General features: G+C 43.1%; 1 protein-coding gene across 3 annotated transcripts in view; it reads right to left on the bottom strand.

The window, feature by feature from the left end:
• Positions 1-4,433: 4,433 nt before the first annotated feature.
• The window catches only part of jag2b (jagged canonical Notch ligand 2b), a 37,514-nt gene continuing 18,217 nt past the window's right edge, over positions 4,434-23,730 (bottom strand). The window contains exons 5-26 of one of the 3 annotated variants that reach the window (XM_053489523.1): positions 22,853-23,107; positions 22,114-22,174; positions 19,014-19,144; positions 18,374-18,493; positions 18,150-18,263; positions 17,080-17,193; positions 14,968-15,081; positions 14,506-14,552; positions 14,221-14,397; positions 12,518-12,680; positions 12,257-12,421; positions 12,056-12,169; positions 11,738-11,965; positions 11,531-11,647; positions 11,353-11,380; positions 10,551-10,636; positions 10,085-10,198; positions 9,819-9,934; positions 9,427-9,678; positions 9,169-9,300; positions 7,213-7,363; positions 4,434-6,476 (exon numbers count right to left, since the gene is read on the bottom strand). In XM_053489523.1, coding sequence (XP_053345498.1) covers positions 5,962-6,476; positions 7,213-7,363; positions 9,169-9,300; positions 9,427-9,678; positions 9,819-9,934; positions 10,085-10,198; positions 10,551-10,636; positions 11,353-11,380; positions 11,531-11,647; positions 11,738-11,965; positions 12,056-12,169; positions 12,257-12,421; positions 12,518-12,680; positions 14,221-14,397; positions 14,506-14,552; positions 14,968-15,081; positions 17,080-17,193; positions 18,150-18,263; positions 18,374-18,493; positions 19,014-19,144; positions 22,114-22,174; positions 22,853-23,107 — 3,314 coding nt within the window. In that variant the 3' untranslated portion in view covers positions 4,434-5,961. The remainder of the gene's footprint in view (positions 6,477-7,212; positions 7,364-9,168; positions 9,301-9,426; positions 9,679-9,818; positions 9,935-10,084; positions 10,199-10,550; positions 10,637-11,352; positions 11,381-11,530; positions 11,648-11,737; positions 11,966-12,055; positions 12,170-12,256; positions 12,422-12,517; positions 12,681-14,220; positions 14,398-14,505; positions 14,553-14,967; positions 15,082-17,079; positions 17,194-18,149; positions 18,264-18,373; positions 18,494-19,013; positions 19,145-22,113; positions 22,175-22,852; positions 23,108-23,730) is intronic. The other 2 variants (XM_053489524.1, XM_053489525.1) reach the window with 2 other exon arrangements.

The raw sequence follows: 23,730 nt of genomic DNA, 5'->3' as shown, positions 1-23,730 counted from the left end.
GCAGCCCCCCCCCCCTTTCTCTGCTCTCAAACAGCTAGGATTCTTATTGTAATGAAGTAGGCTTATTGATCACCTATCCATTAGATGGCAGCTGTGAGTAATGGTAAGGCTGTGCATGTTCATAAAGGGCAAAGAACAAGCAGCTGAATGTGGGAAGCAGCGAGCATATGTGTCATTAGTTTCTGTTGTTGTCAATAAGGGCAGAAGTTTTAGAACTGTCGGCTCTGCGTTGCTACACTTTTTAAAGGTAAAGTGCAAGTTTATTTGTTTTATACTTTACATTTTGTATTAATTATTTTAAATATTTATTTTTTGGGGTTGCGGAACGAATCATCTGAGTTTCCATTATTTCTTATTGGGGAGTTTGCTTTGATATATGAGTGTTTTGATATACAAGCACACTTCCTGAACGAATTATGCTTGCAATACAAAGTTTCCCCTTTAAATGTTAAATCAAAATAAGGAATGGGCACCATTTGACAAAAATATTCCCTACTAGTAAATGAAAATGGAAGCACTGTACTATATTTCATTTATTCATTTAAAGCTATTACTTTATTTTGGTCAGGGACTGGAGACTCTAGACCTTGGATGGAATGCCATAGCATAGCCAGCGTATCTACTAGCATGTTTTTGTAGTGGGAGGGAACCGGAGAAGCTGGAGAAAACACACATTGACACAGAGTGAATATGACGACTCCATACAGACAGTAACCTGAGCACAGCATTGAACCAGTCATGGTGGAGCTGTGAGGAAGCAACCCTACCATTCAACAACCTTAATTTTTCTAATGCCTTTTTTAGCTAAATAATCAAATACATTTACCTCTTACAGACTTTAACTTATGAGCTTTATCACAAGTTCGTGATATCTCTTCAAACTCTTTGAACTCATAATCTAAATGTGTTTAGGAAGCCCATATATCTGTCAGTTTAAGCATTCAGCTCTCTAACCCCTTGGGGTATCTATATTTTCTGCTGCCAGCCTTGTTCATTCCGGAGGTTATACACATTTCTAACATGGCCAGCTTCTGTAGTAACTGGTCTAATGGGTAATTTACTCAGCAGATCCTACCAAAATCTGTTATGTGATAATTATAGTGTTAATTTGGATGTAACATGAGTCTCTGGTTTAAATATCTTTGCATGATTATTTGAACCCTGCTACAACTCATTGAAAAAGCCTGGCTATGTTCATGGGATGTTACAAAAGCAACAATGTGCCAGAGAAAACCGGTAGATGCTAAATGGGAGAAGTGTGTCCGTTTGATCAGCCCTCAGGTTTAGTGTCTGTGTTGCATCAAAGCTTCGCCAAAGCCTGAGTCGACCTAAATGGATTTGACTCTCTTAAAAACACTCATCCCCTGCACTTCTGACAGCCTTTTTCTTGCACTGGCTTGCCAGTGCGCCTGGGCAGACTTTGAAAGCTTAACGGACTGTAATCAGTCAAATAGCCAATTTTGGTCCTGCTTTGAAACTGAAAACAGAGGAAGGAGGGAGCTTGTGAAGGAGGAGTGGCCGTAGCAACCGAAGGATCTGACAGCAGACAGGCGGCTGTTTGAGACGGGTGTACCTGGCATTTCAGGTCATCATAGAACCACACAGTGTTTATAAATGTGTAAGGGTCAGACGTCCTTGACTGCCGGGAGACGCTCCAGGAATCCGGTGTCAGCTTTCAGCCACATGCTGCAGTCTCACACAGCGAGACATGGAGCAGTTTTATGTCTCTCAGCACATGTGAGATAGCGATAGTGGGAGAAAATCTGAAATAAGTAAAAGACTCAATTTGGTTTGGAGCGGAGCGGGAAACTTTCACTTATGTTCTGTCTGTGATAAGTCGTGCTTAGAATAAATGATGATGAGTTCTGGAAGAGAGAACTGTGTGTGGGTGGAAATACCCTGGTACTTACATGAATCAGAATATACAGGATGGCACCAACATAGACGCCCCAAACCTCTTAAGGCACCTTAACATTCTAGATGAACCACCAGTTAACTGCACAGTGGGTCTTTTGGCAACTTTTGTTTTGGTGCCAAAAAGTTTAATTCTGTTCTTATTTAACCACAAGACACTATGTTGATTACTGTTCTAATAGTGTTGGAAAATGTAGTTCTAATGATGCATGGTGAATTTCATATTTTGTTATTTTTAACAAGCTTTCAAAAAAGGTTTCCTTCTAAATGTTTTTTTTTTCCCCAAAAAACTTTTGAAACAACTGCTGGAATCAATTAATTCAAAATCTTGAATTTTAATTAAGTGTGATTAATAGGGGAAGTGATGCATTATCAACCAGATTATAAATTTTTCCAATATTTTTTAAATCAACATTTTCCATCTTATAAAAAAAAAAAAAAAACACCACTATGGATTATGTAATAAGGAAAAAGTTTTGTATCTTGATTCTTCAAAGTAGCCACCTGAAATGCTTTTACCAAAGTCATGATATTACGATTTTTTAAATATATTATTTTAAGCATTAACTTGCAAAGATGTCATCAAGCTAAAAGGTGACTACTTTAAAGAATCTAAAATATGAAAGATTTATTTTTTTTTCTAAACCCTTTCAGCACATGTTTAGCACATCATTTCATTTGTGTTATTTCATAATTCTGATTCTTCATTATTGTTCTATAATGTAGAAAATGAAATGACCAAAGAATGACTAGGTGTGTTCAACCTTTTGACTGGAAACAAAGAAAAAAAAAAAATAAACCCACCATTACCTGACTAGTGCAGGCCAAAAACCAGCAATCACTTTGGTGTTTAAAGTTCTTTTTCCTACAATAATGTACAACAAAGGGACTTTGCATGTGTAAACCCTTATATTTATATACCAGGGGAAAAGAACATGGAAAATTAGTTCCTGAGGAATAAAAAACAAAAAAAGAAAAAAAAAAAGTTTCTAAAAAACATGTGGATGTTAAAATCAAACTGGGACTTTGGGTTGCACAGAAGAACAGGACACAGCTATAAGAGTAAAATCTACCTTTATTTCTCTATATAATCCCCTGCTACAGTAATCCCAGTGTTTCACTAGTGCTTGAATACCATCATCTTCTCACTACGCCGGAGCCACGATCGGACTGTCTGCTTCACATCTGAAACGCGGGCCTCCCAGGAACTCCTTTAATGGCCCAAACATGTGGAAATGGCTTGGAGTGACGTGGTGGTCAAGTGGTGAATGATTGTGTGTACAGTTCTTATGCGTCTCCTCCATAAGTTGGTGACAATTTATCCTTTAATTTTCAAGGATCAAGTGTTCCACTCTTTGAATGTTCACAGGAACGTCTGCAGTAGTATCGTTCACTACGATCTTCTTTAAAACCACCATTTTTTTTTTCACCAAACGTTTTTTTTTGTAACCAAGAGTCTCATCACCCTACTGTGCTTGAAGTACAAGTCCCAGTTTGACTTGAACGCCACTTATACTATATCATTTGTTGGCATGTATTTTGGTGTTATGTATACATGTGCATTCTCTGAATGATTTCTTCTAAAAATCAGTTGAAGGCACAAATAATTCTGGAGGGCATTGTAAACTACATTCTGTCTGCTAAGCGCAAGCTCATAACTGCATCATAAAAGCACGAGTGCACCTATTCATCAGCTGTCTAATCGCTGCTATTTCCCTGCTGTATTTGATATTAAATCCTCCAGCCCTTCATTTAGACGTACTTCCATAAATGAAGCAAATTACAGTATTCAAAACATCTACACAGCCTCAACCCTCCCCTCCGAGATGTGAAACCTGACGCTATTATTCCGCCAGAGAAGCATCCCATTAGTGGCAGCTCACCAGACAAAACCATAAACTCTCAGCGTAGTCATACGGATCCTCATGAAACATTCAGAATGGATGAAGCCATGAGAAACCAGAAGATCCCATTGGTCTGCGTGCAGTCAGCCGAGAACAGGAGAGCCGTTACTATTGGCCGTTTCCTCTCAGGGCCGTCTTGACTGGAAGAAAGAGCCAGTTCCTGTATCGATCGTCTTGCTACTCACCTCTGGCTGCAGCAAGGGCAAGGAGGGTTATTTATACGTTTGATTTATAAAAAACCCCAACCGTTGTGTTGTTCCAGCACTAGAACCTTTAGAATCAAAGAAACCTGTTCTCCTCACAGGTGGGTTAGAAGATACGGAGTAAAACTTCTTCGGTGCTAATTTCAGACTAAAATACCAGAACATTGGTTTTCGTGAGCATATTGTTATAAAATGCTTTAATAAATAGTTTGATTTATTTCTAAGAACAAACAAAGTAGACTAAATGAACCAAAACATTTGTAAAGCACTTTTTCTGTACAAAAAAAAAATTACATTTTTTTTCTCCTCCAATCTTCTTCAGACCCCCAACCCATTCCTTCCCCTCCCATAATACACATCCAGCTTATTATGTGGGTTTCCTATTTAACCAGTTGTTCAGATTACTTCAGAATAACATTTCAATTCTTTTATTTGGAATCCTCATATTTGTGGCAGCAAGAAGTCACCCAGAAGAGTAATATTCAAGATGATAAAGAAAAGGGGGGAAAATAAAAATAAAATAAATTAACCACTTCTGAGGCAATCCATTTTCTTTTGGTACCTCAAACACAAACTGCTTTACAACAAAATTTGTTCGCTTCATGAAGCCTCAACCCTCCCCCACCAAAAAAAAAAAAAAAAAAAAAAAAAACATTTCACAATGGGTAGGGAGACCAACGCTGTAATAGATGATGCGTTTGGCCTGTAGGCCTCAACATGTAGCAGGAATTTCTGCAGCTTTCCAGAATTCTATAACAGTAAGCAAGGGCAAGATGCTGAAAGGGGCACAGAAGATTTTTTTTTTTTTTTTTTTTTTTACGGAAGCAAAAACACGCCACAATATACCACCTAAATTTAAAGAATTATTTGCGTCAACGTGAAAATAAAAATCAACAAAACATTAAAAAAAGATGAACTTTGCTTACATTACTGTTCTGACTGTGGGATGCTGTTTACTTGTATAAAACCTGCCTATGTCAACTGGCATAAATAAAAGGAATGGCATTGTAAAAAAAACAAAAAAAACAAACAAAAAAAAACAAACAAACGAAAAACCCAAATAATAATAATAATAATAATAAATTCAATCATAATTATAATAGTAATAAAAAAAGTGTGACTTGTCTTAATTTACTAAATTCAAATATACACAGCGACTCCTTTACTATGTACAAATATTTACAAGATGTCTTTCTTTCTTTGATCAAATACCTCGGTGGTACAAAACGGGACTTGAACCCCCTTTGTGATCTATGGGGGTTGACCTCGGCAGCGAGAGACGCGACGGGCTTGTCAGAAGGCACTTGCTACCAACTCAAAATACTGCAATCCTTTATCGTTTAAGGAGTGTTCAGCCAAGACGACAGACATGAGAGAAAAAACAAGGCCACTTCGCAGGCACCGACCTGCGAGCTGAGTAAGGCAAGCATGGAGTGAGGAGAGGCGACGAGATGAATGAGATGGGGGGAGGAAAAAAAAAAAAGGAAAAAACAAAAACAAAAAAAAACATGAGAAGTTCTTACTTCTGTCCACAGGGCCAGTGCTCTTGACTGGCACCCCCATCCAAAATCCAGGCCACTCACAACAAAACCAAACCAGAATCATCTGTAAACAGCAACGAAAAATCTTTACACAGTTATATATATATGTATATTTATATATTCCATAATTTCCTGCTTTCTTTCAGCAGTACATTAAAAAAAGTGGCCATCTCTTCACCTTTTCTTATAAAGTAAAACAAATTCTCTTCATCTGTACATTAGAAGTAAAAAATAGGGGTATTCAAGGTGAAACAAAAATCTCAGCACATTAAATAAAAAGGAGGTGAAGGACAAAAAACAAAAAAAACAGTTCTCTGTCTCTCTCTCAAACTCAACAGTCTGTTGTTTTCTTCGTCAGAAAATAAGCCTCTCTCTGTGCCCGGGTCTGTGCAATAGCGTCTATACATACAGCTCTTTGGGGTCTTGGCCAGTGGCGCCGTTTTTGTTTTTCCAGCGGTTGTCTTTGTGGCTGTGAGCTGTCCGGTGCGGCGCTTTGAGGGGAGCGTTGCTGCTGCGTGTGGTGCAGATCAGCTCGCTGCTCATTTGCACTGTTGCTTTCGAGTACTTTTGGATGGGCCTCTTGCTGCCCTCTGTCCCACACCACTCCTCGCACAGCTCTAGTTCTTCCTCCTCCCCATCATCGTCCTTCAGCTGGTCTTCTTCGCAGCCTTTGCACGCCCGCTCGGTGTTGCCCATCAGCTTGGCGCGCTCGTATTCGGCGTCGCGGTTGTCCTTGTGCTGCTGCCGTGACACTGGTCGCAGTGGCTCCCACTGGTTGTTGACGCTCTCCTCCACGGGTGCACGCTCACGCCTCTCGCGCTCTTTTCGCCGCTTGCGCGTCCACCACACGCAGACGATCACACAGAACACCCAGAGTGCACAGAAGACCACGCACAGCACAGGCACTAGGTAATCTGCGTACAAACAAATTAAAAAAAAAATCCGTTCAGTACTCTTTGAAAGAAAAAAAAAAATAAGGAAAAAAATCATTCGCCGCATGTCAATGTTTTCAGCCCTGTTACGTTTATAATGACACACTTTCGTTTGGAGAACGACATTATTAAAATATGAGGCAACTATTACTACAATAATTACTAATTAATTAACCATTATTATTATTTGTTAAATCTTAAAAACTTGAAACAGGATGAATGCATCTTCACTAGATAAATTCTAGACGATCGTCTTACAACATGAACGAATTTATATGCTTTACAATTGTAATAAATTCCATTTTATTGGCATCACACTTTTAACAACAGATAGTTGCTAAAGCTTTCAATTAAATAAACAAACAAACAAATGTAGATCTTGATCCCTTTTGAGGAAGAAACCATGAGAGCAACCAGACTCAAGAGAATCCACCCTCTTCTACTTCAAAGCTTCTAAAGATTTGAGGCACCTTTCAACCTTTCGTCTCCTAAAAATTACAGCGCTTCCATCAGAAAAGACCTTGTCATTTAGGACACTTTAGGAGTCATTACAGGCTGAAAGCATGCAGACAGTGACTTCAGCTTAGTCATGCCGTTGCTCTGTAGCATCAACTACAGCGAGAGAAAACAGGATGAATCACACTGGTTTTACAGCCGCCGTTCTCCAGACGCCCTCCAGTCACAGCCGTTTAATCTGCACGGATTGGTGGATACTCACCCACAGACTGAGGCGCGACCCCCGTCTCCACTTTGACCTCAATGACGGCCAGCATGATGGTGCTGTTGTGGCGCTTGGACAGCGTGCTGACGATGGTGCTGGTCGCCTCCTGGATCCGAGTGTGGTCAGGCTGCTCGTCCTGCTGGAAGGACTGCACAGAGCCAACATTGCATGTTAGGAGTGCATGTGTGTATGTGTGCAAGAGTAGAAAAATTATACACATTTCAAGAGATCCTGATTGAGAATATAAAAAATAAACTTGGCGATACGGCCATATAAAGAGTTTGGTCAGAATGATGTTTTAAGGGAAATTAAGGAAGACTTAAAAATCCAGCAAATGTAAAAGCATGACTTTTGATATGCTACTGTAGGTGCTGAGTTCAAACAAGAGCAATGAGGAAGCATGTCCTTGCAGGGATTACGATCATTCTTTCATTTCATGCCATTGATTTTTATGAAATCTCGAACATGCGAAGACCTGCAGCTCAGCATTCCTCAGCAGTTCCTGAAGATGTGAGTCAGCTTGTTATAATGTGTGCATCACATAAATCCATACCCAACTAAAAGCACTTAGCAATCCAAATAAGCCACAATGAATCATAGAAAAGCTGAAATGCAAAAGCTTCATTGTATAACAGCTCACACACACACACACACACACACACACACACACACACACACACACACACACACATGACTGAACAAGAATATCAAAATAAATATATTAAATAGGTTTATTTTATAATATCAACAACCTAAACTGCTGCCAGTTGGTTAAATAAATCCCTGGAAAAACAAAATAAACCGAATCTGCTACTGATACTGCATGCCCGTTTGGTAGAGGAAAGCCAGATTTAAAAAGACAGAACCTGTGGTTTTTACTTCCGTTTCCCTGCCGAAAGTCAACTTACAGGTTTTGTGGAGTTCAAGAGAATGCGTACCGAACTCAAAGAAACGATGTTGTTAAACAGGCTGCCTGTGGGAGTCCTCACGATGAATTATAAACTTTTAAATAATCACCGCTGATTTTTTATTTCAATGCTTGCAGTGTCGGGGCCGCACAGTGCACTGTGGGTTCGATTCCCACCTCGCATCTGTATGCATGGAGTTTGCATGTTCTCCCCCTGCTTGGTAGGTTTTCTAGGCCCTTTAGTGTGTGTGCTTGTGCCCCGCATTGGACTGGCACACTGTACCCTGCCTTGTGCCCCGAGAACCCCTGAGACAGGCTCCAGGCCTTCCGAGATCCTACACAGGAATAAGCAGTATAGAGACTGAGTGAGGTCGGAGTGGCGATGTACTGTTCTTCTACACAAAGGATCATCCAATCTGCACTGGTTTTACATCGGATGCCCTCCTCGAAGCCAATACTTCCTATTTAATCTGTGCCAGCACCCCAATGGCTGGAGTTTCTGGTTAGGGAATCAAAACCCTGGTTTTTAATTGTGATAATTTTGCCACAAAGTTAAAGAAACAATTTTTTGCTGTATACTGTAGCATTATATATCCTTTTACTGCAATTAAGAGGGAAATATCTATGCCAGGGCTTCTTGCCGGACATCAGCACTTGACCTCTTGGTCAAATCTCCACAGGTGCAAAAAAAAGAGTAACGACTCAATATTATTTTCCTAGTTTAAAAATAAGATGTTTAATGGTTAGGTGTTCATATCCTTTTTGCTAAAGTGTAAACTCGGCGGAAGCCGTACGATTGGTTACTGATTGGAAGGTCAGGGGTTCAAGCCTCACCGCTGCCTGCTCCAGGGGAGCTAGCTGTATCCTGGCTGACCCTGCCCTCTGACACCAGCTCTTTTACTAGGATATGTGTGAAAAAATCATTTCACTGCGCCGTAAGATACAAATAACTTCTTGAAATAAAACCAGTAAACTCTATCGCTACAGGTTTTACATTTTGACACACATACACCCCGTTTGATAAATTACTAAAATGGTCCCCTCACCATGGCAACCTCCACTGCATCCAGGTTGGAGGACGAGAGCTCACAAAGAACCAACAAGGCGTCGTCTTTGGCAAGGTTCCGCGTAGCAGGCAGGTACCTCAGCTCTGAGCATACATTCTCCACTGTTGTACCCTAGGACACAATCAGTACTTAACAACAGAACACACTGTTTGCCCGTCTGATCTTAAATTCAGACAAGCTGCTGGTCTTAACAAAAGGCAAACAGCTAGACAAATGGGATCTTAATCCAAAACTCACTGCGGGTAGCTTGTCCCGGTTGAAGATGAGTGTAATTCGGGCGCAGTTGTTGCCCAAGTAGCCTGTATTGGGTTCACACTTGGTGTGGAAAGCTGGTGGGGTGTCAGGACTTGAACAGAAGCCCCAGTGGTGGCATTGGGGAGAGAGGCAGGTGAGGAATTCATGCTCTAGGCACTCACGGCCCGCCGGACAGACGTGTTGGTCTCGGCCAGGGGCTCCTGGAAGTAAGCATGGCCGTCTGCCACACACCACCTGACAAGAGGGTTACACAAATCAGAGGTCATTCCCACAAGAATTTGTTTATTTTTTCCCCCTTTACGATGTTTTCTATTACCTCACACTACGTTAAGAATCTGCACATTGTATTTCTTGTGAGAGGAGGCAACATTTACCTTTGTACACTCTACTTTGCCATTAATACACTGGCAGGTGTTGCAGTCTTCTTCCCAGCGGCTGCCGTGAGGGAACTGGAGTCCAGTATAATGACACGTCTTCCCGATGCCTATGACTGGATCACACAACAAAAGTGAATCTCTAAATGAACTCGTACTCATTCAATTTCAATCAACAATCCAAATTCTACTCATAGCTTGAGAAATGTAGAACAAGTCTTCGGGTTTCAGTCTATACTTGAAAGCAGCTCAGAAAAGCAACGTACACTCTTGGCATCGAGGTCCAGAGCGCCCAAGTGGACATACGCAGCGGAAGCCATTGATCTCATCCACACACGTAGCTCCATAAGCACAGGGTGATGACTGGCATTCGTCAATGTCTAGAAAGAAGAAACACAGATTTAGGTAGGAACAGTAAAAAATAAAATAAAAAATGTTTTAAAAACTGCTATAAAACAACATCTCCCCGGAACTGCTTTCCAGACATGAAGTCAGAGAAATGCATAAAATCCTTAAGAGACCATTTTCTGTCAGAGGCATCAACACTTGGATGAGACAAAGAGACAGCTCCCGGACAGCGGCGAGGAATTTCTGCCGCCGCTTGAATAATTCATCTCTTCTGTCTATGTGTAAGCAAGGGTTAACCTTTGTACCTCTGAGAGGTCAAAGTACACAGGATGCTCTGTAATCTGGCATTCATCGTTCACACTTTTCCTCCCTGTGAATACTCACTGATGCGGCAGTCGGGCCCGGCAAAGCCTGGGGCGCACTCGCAGCGGAACCAGTTGACGCCATCCACGCAGATTCCTCCGTTGTAGCTGCGCAAGAGAGTAGACGCGGGATTACTGACTGCAGGTTGAGTAGCGGAATAAACCAATATATACATACATGTAGAACTAAGAATGCAAAGAAAGAGGACGAACAGGAATAAAGATACAGCACAGGAAAGGTTACAAAGTCCTCATGCCACTCATCAATACTGCACTTTTCAGATGCTAATCCCTGCTGGCCCCATGCTGTGCTGCTCTCCCCGTCCCCTCCTCCCTTTTCCCATCCTTATCCACAATCCCCTACTTGCGGGTCAGCAGGGTAGAATGGCAGGAGGGCAACAAGGGCTGCGGGAGAAAGAGTCAGCCCTGCCTCCTCCCAATCCCTCAAGCCCTCACCGCTGGGGGCACCCTTTTAGGGCCATTGGTTCTATTGTGTGCCCCATTAAAACCATCCTGCGCTCTCCCATGCTGTTGGCTCAAGGGACATCTTCCCTCGGCTTTACAACACCCCCTTCTAACCTTCAGCCTCCTCCTCCTCCTCCTCCTCCTCCTATTTTTCCTACATATCTGTTCAGAGAGAATGGAGGGCAAAACAGGGGGTGGAACTGGGCCGAAAGCCATGCAAGCAGGGTTATTCACAGCTGGTGGGTGTTGTACAGGGAAGGGGAGGGTCACCATAGACAGCAGGGACAACAGAACCACCAACAGCCCTGTAGAACAGTAGGATAAATATGGTGGAGGCAGGAACGCTGCAGCCCACTTACCATGGGTGAGGGTTGCAGTCGTTGGTGTCTGTTAAGAAGAAAGAGAAAAATGAGATAGAACCAGATTTGGAACAGGAAATGCTGTAATTTAATTTACCATAATTTGCCATAATAATTTACACAACAACATGACGAACTCAAATGATCAAATTAAAGGAAGAACGAAAAGGCAACTGACTCTGCGAACATGTAGGTCCCTCCCAGCCGTCCTTACAAATGCAGGTAAACGTGTCGCCACCTCCAACACACGTTCCTCCATTAACACATGGACTGGAAGCACATGTGCTGTTTTTTGCTGAAGAACAAAGAGAATATGTTCACATTTCCCAAACAAAATCCAGTGCCTTATTCACTCAAACAAAACCTCACAGGTCAGGAAGATTACCTGTGTTGCAGGTGTGGCCACCCCAACCAGGTAGACAAGCGCAGCGGAAGGTATCTCCATGGTCATAGCATGTGCCCCCGTTGGCGCAAGTACTGGAGTCACACTGGCTCTCGCGCGAGTGGCACGTTTTCCCCTTCCAGCCATCAGCGCACTCGCAGAAGAAGTCATTGACCAGGTCTTGACAGAGGCCACCGTTCTTGCAGGGGTTCCGGCTGCACTCGTTCACATCTAAAAAGGCAGAAAAGCAAAGTGAGCATTAACCAACATGGAGAGGGAACAGTCGAGAAGGGAGGTGATGATGATGCCAGTTACACTTACTGAGGTCACACAATTTGCCCTCCCAGCCATCGGGACAGAAGCACTGGAAAGAGTTGATGCCATCGATACATGTCCCGCCGTTTCGGCAGGGGCTGCTCACACAGTCGTTGACATCTGAAAAAGGAAATAAAGGATCGCTAAGGTAAGAGCACATGTTGATTGCCGAAAAGGTAATAAATAAAGCATGGGACAGAAACTCACTTTCATGGCAATAAGTGCCGGTAAAGCCAGGGTCACAGGTGCAGGTGAAGTTGCCGCTGGGCTGACTGATGCAGTTGCCGTGAGAGCCACATACGTTAGATGAGATGCGTCTCACACCTCCGACTGAGGTGTTGCTCGCAACAGTGATTGTGCAGCTGTCAATCACTATGAGAAAGAGAAAAAAGAAACACAAAAATTGCAGATCAGCCCTATCTATGGAGATAAAACCAATCAGATGTCCAGAGGGCTAGTATGCATTACCCTGGCACGGGGCGGTCCTGCAGTGGTCCTTGCGATCCGCACAGGTCTTTCCCTCGTAGTCCTCAGTGCACGCGCAGTAAAAATCCCCCAGCATACTGTGACAAGTTGCTTCATTCTTACATGGGTTGGGCTCACAGAGGTTCGAGTTCCAATGGCTCTGCACCTACGCACACAGAGCAAGACGGAGCAAAAAAATGAACAAAATAAATAGTAACAGGATAAATCAGGACCAGAGAAGCAGAATGAAGTCTTGATTTACTTAGGGTTTTGGCCCCATCCTTACAAATGTGAGTAGTGTAAGCTGTTTAGGTCTGCCAGCAGCACACAGATTAAGAAGTGCGTGACATCATCACACCAGAGACGGATCGAAACAATCCATAAAGCTGAACTTAGTCACCTTTCCTTTCTCTGACCTGATCCAGCAGGAATATGGACGATTACATTTTAACTACATCTGACCTCTAGGCCACAGAAGTGTCTTTAGATAGAATGAACTTTTACTCCATAATTGTTCGGCTGAGAAGTATTTTGGACAGAAATCTGTTTGCCTTGTGCATGCCACGAGCTCCACACCACTTCAGCAGCGTATTTCACGTCTCCTTTATACACAAAATATCTTCAAGAGGGATGAATTTGGAGTGAATTCAAACAAGACTCTTACAGAGACGGATCCTGCCAGTTGCCATGTAAGGTGTTGTGTTGGGCTGGGGCCTGGCCATTCTTCCCGTGCTGCATGTCGATGAACTAGGCGGTCTGTGGCCACCCCTCTGCTCTGTCAATTTATTTATTTTATTAGAGATGTTCAGTTTATACAGCGGGAAGCTAAGGCCTGTTAACTCTATCTGTCCATGAAAAAGCAAAAAAAAAAAAAAGAACAGCAGACTGCTTCAGGGGGAAAAAAAGGTCCAATCCAAACCTCCGGGACAGGGTGATCAGCATCCATTTCAGCTGGACTTTCAGTCACGTAGTGCTCAATATTGAATGTTAGAATGTTAGGTGGCAGTTCTTGCACAGGGTATCGGTTTAGGGCAGGGCTGTTGTGCGTTCTTGCTTCAGCTCTAAAAGGATCCTCTTGTGCAGATGTTCTTGAAGAGAGTTATCGCAGATCATACATTTGACCCATTTATCCCACATGCCGTCTGCGAACGAGAAGCCGTTTGCAGGCCGACAGGAGCGCAATGGCACGCCAAGCACGGACTGAACGTAAAAAAATCAAGGCCTTCTCGTTCCCGGGCTGTGTGTGGGCAGACAGCCAGCCAGCCAGCCAGCCAGCCCGCCCAAAAAAAGAGTTGCCTCATTCACTACGTCTTTTATTTTTAGCCTGTACAGTAAGCCAAGACTGGCTCCGGACCAGTTTCTAGCACCTCCATAAAGATCCACTTCAAACTCTCCGCTGGGTGGCAACAGGCCCCATACCGGACCCTCCGATATTAAGACAGAATGAAAACCAGATACCGCTTTTACCTGAGCTGGAATAGCAACACTGATCTGCCCTGCATCAAGGCTCCAAAATAAATACATACTAGTGTGGATTAGTGTTTCTAACATGAACCGTGTAACACAAGCAAACAAACATGATAATGATGCAGAAATAAATTTCATTCAATTAATTTCAACTGAATGTAATATCTTAATTAGAGGGTAATCTGTCAGGCTTCATAAGCGACCCTTCGACATTTCAAAACCCCGCTCAGGACACTCACCTCACACAGCATCCCAGCGTAATCAGGCATACATTCGCATACAAAGCTATCCAGGACCACGTGACAGCGCCCACCGTTCTGACAGGGGTTGCTGGCACATTTGTTTCTCTGGATCTCACAGTGGTTGCCTACAAAGCCTGGTGTGCACTGGCAGTGGTATCCTCCTAGAGCCCCCTCCTGAAAACAAACCAAATCATCACTCACTACTATTAAAAATGAAACGTCAGACATTGAAAGACCCTGATCACTTTAATGGAGACAGAATGGCAAATGAGAAAGTTCTACCTTGCAGGTCGCGCCGTTCTGGCATTGCCCGTGGCAGCCATTTACGTCTATGAGGAAAAACAGTAAACCAAACAGTAAACAAAGTGAAAACAAACCAGGGCCTTTGATTGTAAATAATTAACAGCATGCAGTTAAGATGAGGAGAAGCTTGCATTAGTAGGCCAAAGACAGTAACGTTAGTTCCATCAGCACAAGCTAACAGGCCACTGAAGCAGAAAGCAAGAACCCAGCATGCAACAGGAGTCTATGACACCCCTTATGTGGTGTACGTATCCCTCCAGCGTATCAAGTGCCTAGAGAGGAAACCCTGGCTGCGGAACGGGTCACCCGCGTGTGTGAACGCGCGCTCGGATATCAGAGATAGCGAGAGACAAAAAGAAGAGGAGAATGGTTTCAACGCTAAAGAGTGTGGAAAGAGAGCTGTGGCACAGAGAGCAGATTAGAACATGAGGAGATACTGACTGATGTCACAGTTCTGTCCAGCCCATCCTTGAAAGCAGTCACAGAGATATCCACCAATCAAATTTTTGCAAGAGTAAGCATTTTTGCAAGGCTTCACCTCACACTCATTCACGTCTGTGGATTGAGGAAAGAAAGAGCAAGGATGAGGAACAAGAAAGGAAAAGAGGGAGGTCAAAAATAAATAAATAAAGGCCAGGAAATCGAGAGAAAAAACCCAAGATCTCTGTTTGCAGCCCCACCACCAATCAAGCAGATTGAAAAATTAAAGAACTGCAAATTAAAATATAATGCATCATTAAAAAAAATCTATAAAGAAATGCCAAAAATTCATCGGCTTTCAAAGATAACCAGAGAAAAATGATGGGTGGCACAACCCTGCTGTGAAAGAGCCCGAGCTTATTAGGTTAATTAAATATTCAGCAGGGGCCCCTGGCGAGGCACCTGTTCTCCGGGAAACCTGACTCCCAGCTGCAGCGGGGCCACGAAACACGAGCCAAGGCTACGGTTCGACCCGTAAGCTGAGCGCCCAGGCTCTGGTTCCCTTTCCGCACTTGTTTACAGGTCATCCTTTGCTTCCTCTCTTGCGTCCTACACTTCCTATGACGAGAGCATGACAGCGAACGAAAAACCAGCACATGTAGCAAAAGGCTCTGCTGGTCTAAAAAAAACAAAAAAAAAAAACTCAACAAACTTCAGGACTGTCCTGAAACTCCTATCCTGTATTCCTGTGCTGGTGTGCGTCCACTCAGTTGCAGCAATTTAATTCCTCTTGCAAAACATATTGATGATATTGCTAGTCATCACCCACCATGCATGCAGCTACAGCAGTCAACCACCGTTATGTTCACTGTGTCAGTCCATATAAGACACTCATGCATCGTCAGCCACGTCCGCCAAAAAACGGGATGCATCAAGACAGTAGGATGAAGCATGGGGCATTACACTATTGTAGGTACAGTATAATTGAATTTCATGTTTGTGTTAGGAGCTCTGTATATTCTCTTAGTTTGGGTATGTAAAAAAATAAGCAATTTAAAATTTCCAAAGATTTTTTATAATATTTATTGGCAAATATACATTTAATAACTACATTAAACATATGGACAATTCTAATCTTTAATGGTTTTATCTATTTACTTGTATTTGTATGAAATATAAACAATAACAACAATCTTTAATCAATCGTTAGTGAATCTTTATTTTACACGATTCAGGGTTATAAATGAATGTGAAAGGACCTTGGTTACTCTAAATATACATTGACTTGTCCATTCACGTTTGAAGGTTTATAGTCTACTTTCCTTCTTTTTTTTTTGGTGTAAACCATGCTTTTGTTTCTGCTTCCTCCGCACACTCGGTCCATATACATTGTAAACTTTCGTATTGATTGGCTCTGTTGAGTGACCTCTATAGCCACGCCTGCCTCAAGGGAAACAAAGCCTTGATAGGGAAAGATTACTTGTATATTAATTATTCTCATTTAACAAAAAAGCATAAGGGTCCAGATGGAACGGTCGATTGGTCTGGGTCCGGACCACAGCTGGCTATGTAGTGATGCCTGCTATATTGTATTATTAAAATAAATGAATCAAAAGTAGATTTGTTTTGTTTTCCTGGTCAACCCTGTAATCTCAACAAATCCCTTCATTTCGATAATAATAAATCATTACAATCCTACTGAAGTCATTGTAAAAAGAGTTTCCTCATTCCTTATTATTCCTTTTAGAAAATATAAAAGCTATTTGTTCTATACTCAATGCGCTCTCTAGAAAAGGCGAGGGAATTCCCACAGGTTGAATAAAATAAAAAATATAGATGGACATGTGGATCATTGGCCCTGACCATGTCCGTGTCCTCAGGACAGCATTAGATCTGTCCCACTTTCAACAACGGGGTGTAAAATATTCACTTAAAAGAAACTGCAATGACCTTTTACTCCTTCTACTGTATGCTATCAAGTAGAAGGATTTTATAATGAATCAGTCCATGGAGTCAATGGAGCAAATTAAAAACAATATCTACTGATTGTGGTTTTTTTTTTTCTTCTCACTTCCCTTTTCTAAACCATCAAATAATATTTTGATTCTTTCCAGTGGAGTGCATTAGTCTTACCAATCTTGCAGGTCTTTCCAGCCCACTGCGGCGGACAGAGACACTCAAAGCCGTTATCCAGGTCGATACACGTTCCTCCTTGAGCACAAGGACTGGAAGCACACTCGTCCATGTCTGCAATCCAACCCAAAACAGAGCACTCTTGACAAACCTTAAAAGAGATCGTGTACTGGAAACTTTCAACCCTGCTGATCGTAACTCTCGGTTCCCTCGAAGCGAAAAACTGTTTTATCATTAAACCATTTACGAGGTCGATGCGCCAAATGGATTCGCATGAACAAGATTTTACAGCACAGTTAATTGAGCAGTAGCTTTCCATATAAAACGTTGAAACTCTGTGATTATGTGGTGGGTGGTGGTCAGCAAAAATCAGTGCAAACACAGACAGAGGACACACCAAGAGACAGAGACAAAAACAACAGAGGAAAAACCAAAAGTGTGTCAGTGAGAGTAAGAGAGCGCTTCTGACTTCGCGCTGTAGGACGAGTAATCCGAAATCTGGCAGAGGAGCTAGCGAGAGGATTAGCTGCTCAATCCTCACACTTCTGATGTAGAAAAAATACAATGCAGGGCCACCGCACAGGACGTTCAGAAACCGAACAGAACTATAAAAGACAGGCAGCAGAATTCCTCTTTTCTATGTTCTTCTCACATTTTCTTCATCAATCTACTGGACTGTTAAGTGCCTAATAGATGCATCTGCACAGGTGCAAAATCTCAGAAGTGGTCCCGTCTCTTGGTGCACTAACGGCTAAACGGCTCTGTAGGTCAGCTGGGGAAAAACTGACGACTACCTGGAGAAGGAACATGCAATAGGCGGGAAAAGGGACGTTTTAAATATAAAACATTCAAGAGAGAATTAGAGCAAGATAAGAAGGACATCAGATTTGCAGAAGATGGTTTTAAGCAAAATCAGCTTATGCAACTCCATCCTGTGTCAATCATCAGGATTACTTGGCTATAATCCAAGCCCTCAGCTAAAACCGGCTGAACATACAGGAACCCGACATGCGACGACGACTTAAACCCTTGTCACATAAACACCATTATAATGACATGCAAATACCAACCTTTAGCGCAGGTGGGACCCTCCCAGCCTGGAGGACACTGACACTCAAATCCAGACGGAACCTCATGGCAGGTGCCACCATTGGCACATGGGTTTGACACGCAGGCATGCTCAGCTGCAAAAACAGTACCATAGAAACCAACAGTTGCCAATTGCTCACGCTCACTCTTCCCTTGGACCAGTTAACAGCATCAATGCAATGCTTTGCAGCACTCGTTTACTCACCTATCTCACAGTTCTTGCCAGAGTACCCCTCGGGACAAGCACAGTTGTACTCGTTCGGCTCGGAGTTTATACAGGTGCCTCCGTTCACGCAGGGATGGTGCGTCCCACAGTAGTTCAGATCTGTATGAAGTCCAAAAACACGGGTCAGACATAAATCATAACAGCATTTGCTGGATCTGACCCTGAAATCTGACCCTTTTGACACTGGCTGTCAATTGTAAGGACATCTTTTTCTGGGAAAGGCAGCTGTGTAACCATGAGCAAGGGACTGCACGCTTCCAGCGTGCCTTAAAGCCTTATACGGTGAGGCCTAGCACATAAAGCCTGGTAAATCAATAAAGAGAGGGCCACGGGGAGCAGGGACTGACGACCTCACAGCCGCCTCACATTCCTAATCGCCTTCCAGGACGCACGTCGGCCAGGGGATCGGATGTCCGAGCTCCACTCCAATCACGACATCAATATCCAGCACGTTGCCGGGCACGCTCGGTCACATGACTAAGAGCTACGCTGACACTAAAGCTAAATCAGCTAAATGGATGTTCAATTTGAGGTGCAGGTACGCATTTATTTGGCATTGTCTCGGTATATATAAAAGCACTATGCTTCAAAAAAAAAAAAAAAAAAAGATAATCCTTACCTTTATCACACAACAGTCCACCCCAGTTCTTCTCGCAGTTACAATGCCACGGGATATCGCACGTCCCATGCACGCAGCCTGGGTACGGCAGACATTCGTCGCAGAACTGACCCTGCCAGCCATAGTTACATCTGAAAATAAAAAAAAGAAGGATGACGAAACAAGCCCGCGGTCTCTTCCAGATGCCTTACGGTAAAAGCCTCGTCTCCAGACACTCAATCTGAGCAGGGTGGCAAAGCTTACAAACACTTCCAAGCTTATAAACACATGCTTGGTGTCTTGATCGGAGTCAGAGTGGCGATGTGGAGGAGCAACGGTGAGGAGTTAGCTAAATCACTGGTTTACAGCAGCACTCTGCTATTCCAAGGCCAGTGGTTTTCTCTCCCTCTCGCTCTGTCTCAGCTGTCTTGTCATTTCTGGGGAGGGCTATTTTAAGACGTCAGTCCTATAGGACAAACAGGGCCAAACTCCAGCTGCTGCCTGCCAAGACATGGCTCCTGTAGCTGTACCTCAGCGCTCGGCAGCAAGACAGACAGTTTGCATGCGGCCCAGACATCTCTATCCAATATCAGAGAGCAAATGCCTGACTTTTTCACTGCTTTTCTTTGAAATGACACCAGGCTAAAGTGCAGAAAAAGACTAGTAAGGTATTTTAAAGCAGCAGTATTATACCTAAAAGTTATCACCTTTCAACCAGGTTTTTGCTTTAATATCATTCCTGTGCATATTATATATAGTGTATATATATATATATTTTTTTAAATAAAATGAACAGGGAAGACATGATGCAAAAACAATATATAGTATATTTTATACATTTATTATTATTACTTTATATTAAACCTTAGTACCACACTGGGTCAAAAAAAAAAAAAAAAAAAAAGCTATCATCTGTCTATCATCTCTGAAAAAGTCATTTAAACATTGAGACATCAATAGTATTTAAAAAGAAAAACATTTTTTTTTTTGACCCATTTGTTGCCTCAGGGCCGAGCCAGAAAAAAAAAAAAAACACTTGGATTTAGCAAGGAATAAAATTTAACCACCAATGCATAACTGTTTTTCTCTAATATCTTTTAGCCCTTGGGGTAAATTTGCAGACCCCGTCCTAACTGTGCCTACAATGTTAAATTTGAGCTGAGTTTAATGGCCTTTCTTACATGATAGACAGGCTAGAGGCTGTCTTAAGTGTTTTAACACAAATTAGGTCTTGACTTAGATTAAATGATATGCAACACTTTTTAAAAAAAAAAAAAAAAAAAAAACCTGGCCCATATTTTGTCCTGGAGTGTATTTGTTCCAGATAAAACTTTACTACCAGAACATGAAAGATCACACGGGCTGTCCAGCACGCATTGAGGGGAAACTAAACCCCGCTTCAGCTTGGAGGCGTTCAGCGTTGCCAAGCGCTGCCAAACGCAAGCTCGTTCATTCTAAAGAGAAACGACTTGGCAAATAAAGTATAATGTGCTAAGACAAGTCCGTGATTGTTAGGAACAAGCCTCTAAAACCCATACGTTGATACTTGCAGTCTTATGTGTTGCAGCTGGAAGGCCTAAATACACATTCCTCTGTCATTTTTTGACTTAATTCTATGGTGGGCTGGAGCAAACAAAACCCAGCTTCAGACTGCCTTTAGACAACGTCTTTTCCATTTAATTCAAAAGAGAAAGAACGGCTGCAACTTCAGAAAAAAGGGCCCCTCCCTCCGTTCCTTCCTTCCCTGACCAACTAGCTTGATGACAGCAGGGAAAGAAATCACTCCATCCTGCAGGGCGTGGGGGCTCCACCATCCTCCCAACATCCTCCTTTTGGTTGGTAGCAAATACGCTCAATAAATCTGCCTCCTAGTCGATAAGCTAAGTCAACTGAGATGACACGATCCCAATCTCCTGAGGATGTTCAGAGTATGTGCTCAGGGCACTCTTTTCTCCTGAACTACATGCCAATCAGGGGGAACCTAGGGGCGTGGGATCACCCAAATATACCCCTGAAGCAACAGCTTCCCAACCGCTTAGACCTCGGTGTTGAATGTCGAGAAATATTCAACACCCCACCATCATTGCTCTAGTATACATTCCTGGTCTGATGACTGTGTGACAGGTCCACCCATGCAACTACGAGACTCCACACTTTGCACAGGGAAAAATAAATAAATAAACAAATAAGTAAATCAATCACACAGCTGAGCCGTGCTCTGGGGCCTGTTTTAAGGAGACCGAGGCTTCGGGCTCTTCCTGTGGTTTTAGGAAGCATGGCTAGCCAAGCGCAGGCCGAGAGGCAGGAAGAGACAGAGGGGACAGTGACGTCAGAGGATTCCACAGCAAGCTCCAGCAGAGGAAGCATCACTCTTTCCTCTCCTCCGAGCACAGATTACCAATTTAACTTTTTTATGAACTGCTTCAGGAGGCGATCAAGTTTAAACACATCGAGGTTAAACAAAACAGAATAAAGAAAGATGTATATGATCCTGGATTCTCCATGAAGACCATACCAGGAAAGCAAGACCAAAACTTACCTCTGCTGCAGAGAAGTTCATTTCAAATTACCAGGCTTAAAAACCCGACCTCAGGATAGAGCCGTTGTGAAGGCTTTACAGAGCATAAGCAGCGGACATGTCTTAATATCAACTGTTCAAAGCAGACTATTGCATATTTTGAACACCTTCAGCATCGTTTTTTCAACGTAGAAAGAAATAAAAATAAAGGAAAGTCAACGGAATTAGGTGTGTTATTTAACAGAGCATTTTGTGTTGGAGATTATTTTTATGATTCACCCCATGCAATTACAGTATACACTATGTGGAACAGAATGCAATGAAGCTTATAGTAGAGCCCCCCCCCTCCCCCCCCCCGCCCCCTCTCCAATTACTGATATCTCTTACATTGTGCTCTACTTTAGTGAGTGGCACAAACAAACATGGGGGAAAAAAAAAGAAAAAGAAAAAGCTCACACAAACACTGGCTCCAGTGCACTGATTAATTAATGGTAAAGTAAACAGGTCAAAAGCCCTTATCTGCATGCACGCATATGGCCTGCTGAACTTAAGCAGCCAGATCAGCTGGGCTAAGCAAGCATGAAACTACACTCTGCCACTTACGTGCATTCCCCGGGCACTGTGCAGCCTCCGTGAATCAGATTACAGCCCTGCTTACAGATCGCTGCAGAGAGAGAGAGAGAGAGAGAGAGAGAGAGAGAGAGAGAGAGAGAGAGAGAGAGAGAGAGATGGGATGTGGGTGGCAGAAAGGGATGAGAAGAGAAACATCAGTCTCATTTTGATCCATTATAGAAGATGTGAGAATTCATGATGCTCCCTAGACTCGAACACGACACGCATTAACGACCCTATGCAAAAACATGCAATGAAATAAAAATAAATAAATCCAGGCCCCCGCCCACAACCCAACCTTCTGCCTCGTTCCCTTGTTGTTCTAGAAGGCATGGTGATTTAGTGTTTAACAGCCTCCCTCCCACCCTCCATCACCCAATCCACAGCCACAAACACACTAAAAACCACTGAGCTCTATAGGACGTGGTGTAAACGACACCACTTCCTGTGTGAACTGAGCTAACGTGGCTAATGGAAAGTGTGACTCTGGGTCTGTGAAGGTGTCATTTACAGAACATCTCGCTTCAGGCTGAGGAGTAAAGATTACTGGGCTGTGAAACCGTGAAGAGCGGCAGGCTCCTTTACATGGTGCGGAAGGTCGGAGTTTAAATAGGTTGCCTGGGTTCAAGCATTCTTGTCCCAATAAACCAAACCCTGTTTATAACCAATTCTTAAGGTTACACGAAAGGCGAGCTGGATTCTAACATGTTGAACAAGTAACGGGTCTCACCTGTTCGACAGTCCGTGCCCATCCATCCTTCCAGACAGACGATGTTCCCGGAAGGATCGCAGCGGTAATGCCCGAAATAGTCGTCACGAGGCCGGCACTGCTTGTTGCACTTGATGCCGTAGTAGTTCTCGTCGCACTTGATGCGGACACGGTATTCCAGACGGGCCGTGGCCCCAGGGTGGACGATGACCTGCCACGGGTCTCCGGGGTTTGCCATGCCTGTGTGAGCGTGTCGCTCAATCAGCAGCTCCTCACCTAAAGAGTCAAAGAGGAGAACTTACTGTAGGAGGCGAGCTGTGCACAGACATCATCTCAACAAGCACTCTGTAGAATTAAATGCTTCTTGGGTCATTGTATCCACCCCCACAACAGCTAAGCACAAACGGATCTAAAGATGCTACACACACACACACACAGAGTTCACTTGCACTAACAAGCCAGTAACAAAAGGGAGATCACCGTGTCCAACAAGTGCAGGGGCAGACCCTCAGTATAAAGCCATAAATCCCCATCCTGCTTCAGTGACTCAGTCTTTCTTGCACCTGCCAAGTCCCTGCCTTGCAAGCCCACTTGTCTCATACAACCTCAAATCATTATCTAATTAACTCCCTGCCAAAGAAGAACAGTTCGTTTTTTTTTTTGTTGGACTACTCTGATTTTAAGCAAATGTGTGTCAGGCTGCATTTCTACATGGCCTGGAGAAGAGACAGTGCTGAGAGGGTGGTATAACCAAGTGCTGTTACTAGGGAGAGCTAGGCAGACAGAGACAGGAGGGGACACACTCATGCACACAAGCACGCTCACAGAAACACCCCTATGAATTGCCTGACTTTCACATCGCAGTTTTAGTCCTTGAAGCATTTATACATTCCACCACA

Source organism: Clarias gariepinus, chromosome 27 (genome assembly GCF_024256425.1).
Source record: "Clarias gariepinus isolate MV-2021 ecotype Netherlands chromosome 27, CGAR_prim_01v2, whole genome shotgun sequence".
NCBI lineage: Eukaryota > Metazoa > Chordata > Actinopteri > Siluriformes > Clariidae > Clarias > Clarias gariepinus.
The sequence above is the reverse complement of the archived record's forward strand: the minus strand, read 5'-3'. Positions and strand labels throughout refer to the sequence as shown.